General features: G+C 42.6%; 2 protein-coding genes across 3 annotated transcripts in view; one reads left to right on the top strand and one right to left on the bottom strand.

The window, feature by feature from the left end:
* The first annotated feature begins 48 nt into the window (after positions 1 to 48).
* Positions 49 to 3,004, top strand: ngrn (neugrin, neurite outgrowth associated). 2 transcript variants are annotated; one of them, XM_064956251.1, is made up of 4 exons: positions 49 to 154; positions 902 to 1,148; positions 1,428 to 1,538; positions 1,920 to 3,004. In XM_064956251.1, the coding sequence occupies exons 2-4, from the start codon at positions 937 to 939 to the stop codon at positions 2,764 to 2,766; spliced, it is 1,170 nt and encodes a 389-aa protein (XP_064812323.1). In that variant the 5' UTR covers positions 49 to 154; positions 902 to 936; the 3' UTR covers positions 2,767 to 3,004. The 2 variants fall into 2 exon arrangements, with proteins under 2 accessions (XP_064812323.1, XP_064812321.1); XM_064956249.1 differs by having other exon boundaries at positions 899 to 1,148.
* Positions 3,005 to 3,380: 376 nt separating this feature from the next.
* The window catches only part of LOC135527729 (sortilin-like), a 46,214-nt gene continuing 40,422 nt past the window's right edge, over positions 3,381 to 9,172 (bottom strand). Inside the window, exons 16-19 of the mRNA XM_064956248.1 lie at positions 8,395 to 8,506; positions 7,870 to 7,982; positions 6,137 to 6,263; positions 3,381 to 5,962 (exon numbers count right to left, since the gene is read on the bottom strand). Coding sequence (XP_064812320.1) covers positions 5,948 to 5,962; positions 6,137 to 6,263; positions 7,870 to 7,982; positions 8,395 to 8,506 — 367 coding nt within the window. The 3' untranslated portion in view covers positions 3,381 to 5,947. The remainder of the gene's footprint in view (positions 5,963 to 6,136; positions 6,264 to 7,869; positions 7,983 to 8,394; positions 8,507 to 9,172) is intronic.

Here is a 9,172-nt window from a genome sequence, read left to right as displayed (position 1 = left end):
ATCGGGGGTTTTTCAACACCACATGCCAGTAGGTGGCAGTATGTGTAAATATAGGTTGTATGCCAGACTGTTTGCGGAAAGGCTGCACTGTTTCCACGAGACAAGCAGGTCTAGACTGAAATGTAGCTAAAGAAAGCAGGATAATCTTATTTGGGTGAATACAATTGTTAATTATTTCTATCAATGTTGGCTAGACACATGGTTATTGTTTGACTACTTTGTGAGATGTGAATGTGCGGTTGCAGCAAGAGGCGTATTTAGCTAACTAGCTAAGGTCTTTGGCTCTGTATACTAGCCAAGGTTACTATCAAATCACATTTTATTGATCGCATACACATATTTAGCGGATGTTATTGCGTTTGTAGCGATATACTTGTGTTCCTAGCTCCAACAGTGCAGTAGTATCTAACAATTCACAGCAATGCACACAAAATGTAAAATAATGGAATTAGAAATATATAAATATTAGGACGAGCAATTTCGGAGTGGCATTGACTAAAATACAGTAGAATAGAATACATTATATACACATGACATTAGTAAAGCAGTATGTAAACATTATTAAAGTGACCAGTGATTCCATGTCTATGCCCAGTGGGCAGTAGCCTCTAAGGTGTAGGGTTGAGTAACCGGGTGGTAGCCGGCTAGTAATGGTTATTTAACAGTTTGATGGCCTTGAGATAGAAGCCGTTTTTCAGTTGCGGTACCAGGCGGTGATATAGCCCGACAGGATGCTCTCAGTTGTGCATCTGTAAAAGTTTGAGAGTCTTTCCATTGGCAATGAGGTTATATATATATTTTTTTTAGCTAACTAGATCAGACAAAATTGGAGGTACTGAGAAAAATCGGATAGATTGAAAATGTTGCGAATTTCTGATCCTGTCTTTTCTTCATCCAGTAGTGTCTGGTGACCAGTGGTGAGCCTTCAGAAGAGCCATGATGTCTTTCAGGATTGTCTCCAGGCTTGGCAAACTGTCAGTGATGCCCACAAGGAGCTGTATTCGACACCTCTGCAGCGATGCCAGCAAGGCCTGGATGGATCAGAGGCAGACACACAGGACCTCGGCCCACAGACACAGAGGGAAGGAGGAGAGGTCTGAAGATCCAGATCTGGATGATGTAGACGACAAGGTCCAGGCTGTGTTCAGGTGAGAAACATTTATCCTAAACTGAACCCGAGGCTTTGCCTGGTCCCAAGATCTGTTTGAGCAGCTTTTCTGACAACAGCTGTTGGTGATTTATACGGCACAAACAGCCCTGGGACCACCAGGCCTATTGAAGCCCGTCTACATACTTTGCCACTTTCACCCAGTCAGTGATGGGTCTACATAGTATCTTAAGATAAATATCATTTAACAAAGTCGTCACTCCACACTCGTGATGCAACTAGGCCTAATGCAACCCGTCTCACCTTGGCCCCTGTCTAGTGAAGAGAGGAGGAGACAGAGGACGGTGAAGTACCATATAGTTAAGAGACAGCTGACTGAGTCTGGAGCTCCAGAGAGGATGTTGAGCTGGGATGCCATGGAACAGATCCGGTGAGGAAGACTGCAATGTTACTAAATATTCCGAAATATATATACACACACACACAGTATAAAAGTCTAAGGTTTGGACACACCTACTCATTCCAGGATGTCTTTATTTTTTAACTAAAAAAATTGTATTACTATTTTCTACATTGTAGAATAGTGAAAACATCAACTATGAAATCATGGAGTGAGCCAAAAAAAGTGTTTATATATAAATAGATTTGAGATTCATTAAAGTAGCCACCGTTTGCCTTAATGACAGCTTTGCTGTACTGTATGAATGACATGTTTTGATTGTCTGTCAGGTAGACTAGGGAGTCGTGTCAGCTTTATCTGCAACATTGTCAACGTTTTGCCTCAATGACTCAATTACTGACTACACCCCAGGTATCTGAAGCAGGAGCTACCAGAGGAATGGACCATTGACCGTCTGGCAGAGGGATTCTCTGTCCATCGTGACGTCATCCTACGAGTCCTGAGGAGCAAGTTCGCCCCCACCCCAGAGAGGAAAGCTAAACAGGACACCAGTGTGTGGGCCAGGCTGAGACAGCAGGCCTTACCTGGGGGTGGAGCAGGGGGACAGGGCAGGCAGGTGGCCTTACCTGGGGGTGGAGCAGAGGGACAGGGCAGGCAGGTGGCCTTACCTGGGGGTGGAGCAGGGGGACAGGAGAGGCCGAAAGCCCTACCTGGTGGAAGAGGGGCAGGGGGGCAGGAGAGGCCGAAAGCCCTACCTGGTGGTGGAGGGGCAGGGGGGCAGGAGAGGCAGAAAGCCCTACCTGGTGGTGGAGGGGCAGGGGTGCCGGGCAGAACACAGCTGCCTGCCTCTGGACATAGGAGTAAACCAGCCATGCTGCCTACAGGAAGTAGCACTGGTGCCCTGGTCACCCACAGTAGCCAGAGGCTGCTAGCCAGGGACGTGGAGGATGACCCTGGCCCAAGAGCCATGATGACTACTGCTAATTGTCCTGCTGCTCCTCTCACCTCACTACCCACCCAGCTCTCATCCTCACCAACCCTGCACAGCAGACACACCTCAGGACAAGATAACTCGAGAGAGGAGTGGGAGGAAGAGGAAAATGTGTCGGAGAAAGACGACCAGGAAGAGAGATGGGATGGAAGGGTGTTTTCAGAGGAAGAACTGGAGGAACTAATGCTGTCATCAAAGCCTTCACCAGTGGTACCGAATGGGAGAGAGTTCTTTGACAGTGAAGGAAACTTCCTGTACAGAATCTGAGATAGCAAAATGGCACCCTATTCTCTACATAGCGCACTACTTTTGACCAGGGCTAATGGCACTCTATTCCCTATATTAGTGCACTACTTTAGACCAGGACCCGATGGGTGCCATTTTAGAAGTAGCATGAGATGTTAACGTGTTGGTTTCCTAAATACAGTCAAATGCAATAGACTTCTGTTGGAAGATGCCGGAGACTGATTATCCCGCAAACCAATAAAGCACCATTTCAAATGTATGGGTTCGTCACAAGTTTTGATTCTATACTTTGTTTTCTTGAATATTGCACGGGGCGGCAGGGTAGCCTAGTGGTTAGAGCGTTGGACTAGTAACTGGAAAGTTGCAAGTTCAAACCCCCGAGCTGACAAGGTACAAATCTGTCGTTCTGCCCCTGAACAGGCAGTTAACCCACTGTTCCCAGGCCGTCATTGAAAATAAGAATTTGTTCTTAACTGACTTGCCTAGTTAAATAAAGGTAAATATTGACATTGGAATGAAATGTAATTTTAGTCCAGAAGAGGCAACCTTCAAAGGGGGCAAGTTAATTTAATTGGTCGTCAACCCAAAGCAAAATTCTCAAATATACAGAACAAGAGATACAGCCGATACCAAGATTCAACAATTGAAACCATCACAATTATTTATTTATACAGCCATTCTAAAAATGGAAGAAAAAAAAGTCTCACCTCTCAAATCAAAGACATAAAACCAGCATGATTAAATAGGTATGAATAATTCAGAACAAGGGTCTTCCCAGTGTTAACTACAGTACAGGTGTTGCCTCTAATGCCAATCAACATTTATTTTTAGTCCTGTGCAAGTACAGAGATGTTTTTGTACAAACCGAAACACCAAGTATAGGTTGCATTATAAATTAGAAACATTGCATTTGTCTGTTTCACAGTGGACAAATCAAGTTGTATTGCATGACAAGGGATTATGTTCCCATTGCTTTATAGATTGGGAGAGCATTCAGAGAACAGTTGTACTGAACAGAAGGGTAGTCGGTATTGAAGGGAGTTTCATTTGAGGTGAAATCCTTATTCACATAATTACAGTAAGTGCAATCTACGGGGTGTCAATGACAAAGTGAATGCAACTGTGGTTAGACATCTGATATCTAGGGTGCATCCTATGGGCCCTGGTCAAAAGTAGTCCCCTATATAGGGAACAAGGTGCTATTTGGGATGCACACTTTGAATCTATTATAGACAGTACATACACTTGCCACTCATTGGGAAGGCACAGACCCAACCCCCCATACTACACAGACATTACCCCCAAATGGGCTTCCGAGGTTAGAATGATCCTGTCTCTGTGAAACTAAGTCAATGACCTTCTCATGTAGTTAAACCGTAATAAAATATGTGATTCAGTAGAATTAGCTCATCTCATATTCACATATGAGCTACAGTACATAGAGGTCGGTTCTACACACACTGACAACAGGCACGCCAGTGTTAAACTGCTACACATCCATACAACATTGTTATAAAAACCCACTTCTTCTAGCAAACTGCTTCATCAATAATGTTCAGATCTATGTATTACATTTACAAATGTGCTTACATTGGTGCCCTCTCCATCTTATCAGCTCCTATCTACTGCTCAAACATGCTCTGCCCACAATGCAACACCTGGACACAGTAGCAGCCTCGATGTTTGTGTGTGTGTGTGTGTTAGCGCTAACTCATTGTGTAGTCCAGTGATGGATTCCAACTGTTCATTCTTCACTTTTAGATCTACTTTCACTGGTGTAGGATTACTTTAAAATATTAAAACACAAGTAAGAATTTTTTTATTGAGAAATGAAGAGGCGTAAGGCCAATAGTTATTTGTACACTAGATTTTCTCCCTCTGACTAACTAAAACAGACAGTTTTCAAATACAAAAAAAAGGACATTGTTCCACAGCCAAATTATAATTTGAAATACATGCACGCAACACATTTGTATTACCCCATTGAAATCAAATGCATGATTTAGGAGGTGGAAGTCTGAGTCAGGTACACATTTCTCGGGTTAGGATACGTTGCTTTAGTTCAGTCTAGTTTAGAGGACGTTCACTCCTGCTATGAAAGCTCAGTGTGTTGATACAGTGGATCTAAAAACATGTTATTGCTATCCAACTTTAAATGCTTATAAATATTTCCACTTGCATCTTATTAGTTAGGCAAAATACTTACAAATAATTTTTCCAAGCCACAGTACCCAACAGCAACCCATGTACCATGTCCCTGACTCTGTCACATCAATGAAAAAAGGAAAGCTATTTATGTACAGTGCAGGGTGGAGGGGGGGAAACAGGAAAAGTCTTCATTAGAAGCGTATACGTAATATTCCCAAGAGCCCCAGTCCCAAGCGTGTATAACCCGTAATGTTGTTTATGTTCACTTGGTTGAAAAAAATGATAGCTGTATGTTGTTAAGAGAAGATGCCGATGATGATGAAAACAGCTTCTACACAGCAGTTCCAGAGGTCCATTATTTAAATGTTCACCAGTAGTCCAGAACCACCACATTCCATCACTCAATTGTTCCCAAAGGAGCTTGGGAGATACATTCTAAAATCAACCACAACAACAACACTACTGGCCCCCTTTTGCTCTCCTGCTGAACTCTGTGTGTGTCTCACTCAGAACAGAAAGCCTCATTGGATACCTCACTGATGAGAGCTGAGTTAGAAGGACTCTCCACCAGGCGATGTAAGGTCAGGGGTTAGAGTTAAAGGGTCATGGTGGAGGGGAGAAGGAGGAAGTAACAGGAAGCGAAGAAGAGAGAGCAGCAGCGAGCCTCGGTGTACACATAGGACAAACTTGTTCTTCAATATAGAGCAGTGAGCCTAAGGACAGACAGGAGACTAGATTCCCCTGGTAGCTGCAGGAGCTTCTAGGTTGTAAAGGAGAGACAGGAGGCTAGGGGTTCCTCCTGGTAGCTGCAGGAGCTTCTAGGTTGTAAAGGAGAGACAGGAGGCTAGGGGTTCCTCCTGGTAGCTGCAGGAGCTTCTAGGTTGTAAAGGAGAGACAGGAGGCTAGGGGTTCCTCCTGGTAGCTGCAGGAGCTTCTAGGTTGTAAAGGAGAGACAGGAGGCTAGGGGTTCCTCCTGGTAGCTGCAGGAACTTCTAGGTTGTAAAGGAGAGACAGGAGGCTAGGGGTTCCTCCTGGTAGCTGGAAATGCCACCTGTTACTCCAGAAGATCCTAGAGACACACAGAGAACAAACAACATTCCTATGTAAGTGGACCTTTAATAGGAAGGACTATAGAAAACACTGAGGCAAAGGAAAGTCACAACCAAGGGATTGAGGCAAATTGTATATTTATAATAAGTGCGGAGGCCATACAAAATAAACGTTTGTGTGTTTGTACCATTACCTCGTCTGAATCGTGTAAGCTGGTCTTGTTGCTAGCCCGAGTGTGGTTGCTGTCTAATGGCTCGTCTACTCCGTCTCCCTGGGCCTCAGCATGCTGCTGTAGGACAGAGTACCTGTGTACCAGGAACCTGGAGGAGCCAATCAAAACAGCCCGAGCCACTTATAACCTTTTCACACATTGTGCCGACCAGAACCAAACGGTGCTGGCTCAGATATTTAACATTTTTTTCCACTGTGCTTGAGTAACCGTCTCTGATCTTAAACAACAACAACAACAGTATAGCTTGATTTGCTATGTACCGATCTTAAAACGACAACAGTATAGCTTGATTTGCTATGTACCGATCTTAAAACGACAACAGTATAGCTTGATTTGCTATGTACCGATCTTAAAACAACAACAGTATAGCTTGATTTGCTATGTACCGATCTTAAAACAACAGTATAGCTTGATTTGTTATGTACCGATCTTAAAACAACAGTATAGCTTGATTTGCTATCTATCGATCTTAAAACAACAACAGTATAGCTTGATTTGCTATGTACCGATCTTAAAACAACAGTATAGCTTGATTTGCTATGTACCGATCTTAAAACAACAACAGTATAGCTTGATTTGCTATGTACCGATCTTAAAACAACAGTAGAGCTTGACTTGCTATGTACCGATCTTAAAACAACAACAGTATAGCTTGATTTGTTATGTACCGATCTTAAAACAACAGTATAGCTTGATTTGTTATGTACCGATCTTAAAACAACAGTATAGCTTGATTTGCTATGTACCGATCTTAAAACAACAACAGTAGAGCTTGACTTGCTATGTACCGATCTTAAAACAACAGTAGAGCTTGACTTGCTATGTACCGATCTTAAAACAACAGTAGAGCTTGACTTGCTATGTACCGATCTTAAAACAACAACAGTATAGCTTGATTTGTTATGTACCGATCTTAAAACAACAGTATAGCTTGATTTGCTATGTACCGATCTTAAAACAACAACAGTAGAGCTTGACTTGCTATGTACCAATCTTAAAACAACAGTAGAGCTTGACTTGCTATGTACCGATCTTAAAACAACAGTGGAGCTTGACTTGCTATGTACCGATCTTAAAACAACAACAGTAGAGCTTGACTTGCTATGTACCGATCTTAAAACAACAGTAGAGCTTGACTTGCTATGTACCGATCTTAAAACAACAGTAGAGCTTGACTTGCTATGTACCGATCTTAAAACAACAACAGTATAGCTTGATTTGTTATGTACCGATCTTAAAACAACAACAGTATAGCTTGATTTGCTATGTACCGATCTTAAAACAACAACAGTAGAGCTTGACTTGCTATGTACCGATCTTAAAACAACAGTAGAGCTTGACTTGCTATGTACCGATCTTAAAACAACAGTGGAGCTTGACTTGCTATGTACCGATCTTAAAACAACAGTAGAGCTCGACTTGCTATGTACCGATCTTAAAACAACAGTGGAGCTTGACTTGCTATGTACCGATCTTAAAACAACAGTGGAGCTTGACTTGCTATGTACCGATCTTAAAACAACAGTAGAGCTCGACTTGCTATGTACCGATCTTAAAACAACAGTGGAGCTTGACTTGCTATGTACCGATCTTAAAACAACAGTAGAGCTCGACTTGCTATGTACCGATCTTAAAACAACAGTATAGCTTGACTTGCTATGTACCGATCTTAAAACAACAGTTGCTGTACTGACCTTCCACCGCAGACATACTTCTTGACAAAGAGGAACCCGGCCACGACACTGAGCAGGATAATGATCAGAACCGTCACTACGATGGGTGCTGAGCTGGACAGATGGCCGTCCGTCTTCAGGAGGGGAGAGATACAGAGAGAGTACAAGGATAACTCTTCCATCGTTGTCATGCAGTATACATAGAGAGAGAGAGAGAGACTTCCAGAAATGGGAAAGCGTGTGTTACCATGACGACTGACAGCCGTGCAGCAGGATTAAAGGTCATGTAACCGATGGTTACTGAGGTTTACACTGTTTTGAAGATGAAATCCCTATCAATCTTTCTGTCAGTCTCTTGGGTTAAAATGTGTTAAGTGATTCCACGTTCAAACTGCCCTTGTTATACGTAAGTTGTCAAATTCAATAAATGTTACGCAAGGATTCCTTCCATTGTTTTGTTTTTTACATTCTAGAACAGGACCAGTGAGAACCAGTGAGAACCAGTGAAGACCAGTGTGGTTCAGTGGCGTGGTCGTCTCTACTCACCAGTAGTTCCTGAGGTCCCAGTAGGTCATTGACACATCTCTTACTGAGGTCTCTCTCTTTTCTTTCCGGCTGTGTTCCTCCCTCACACTTATCCCCAGGGATCTTCCTATAGCTGTGGACCAAAACGACATGGTTAGTGGTCAGTCATGGTCACAAAGAGAGTATCTTAATTAAATCAAATTGTATTGGTCACATACACACAGTTAGCAGAAGTTATTGGTCACATACACATAGTTAGCAGAAGTTATTGGTCACATACACACAGTTAGCAGAAGTTATTGGTCACATACACACAGTTAGCAGAAGTTATTGGTCACATACACATAGTTAGCAGATATTATTGTGAGTGGAGCAAAATGCTTGTGCTTAAATATACAGTGGGGCAAAAAAAAAGTATTTAGTCAGCCACCAATTGTGCAAGTTCTCCCACTTAAAAAGATGAGAGAGGCCTGTAATTTTCATCATAGGTACACTTCAACTATGACAGACAAAATGAGAAGAAACAAAATCCAGAAAATCACATTGTAGGATTTAATGAATTTATTTGCAAAAACGTTTTTGCCCCACTGTGTGTGTGTATGTGTATGTGTGTATGTGTGTATGTGTGTATGTGTGTATGTATGTATGTATGTGTGTATGTATGTATATATTTTAAACTCTTCCATCGTTGTCATGCCGTATGCACAGAGAGAAACCTCCAGAAATAGGAACCCATGTGCTACCATGACTATTGACAGTTGTGCAGCACGATCAGGTGGTTCCGGGATCCACACTCTGA

Source organism: Oncorhynchus masou, chromosome 33 (assembly GCF_036934945.1).
Source record: "Oncorhynchus masou masou isolate Uvic2021 chromosome 33, UVic_Omas_1.1, whole genome shotgun sequence".
NCBI lineage: Eukaryota > Metazoa > Chordata > Actinopteri > Salmoniformes > Salmonidae > Oncorhynchus > Oncorhynchus masou.
This window is presented reverse-complemented; position numbering and strand designations above follow the sequence as displayed.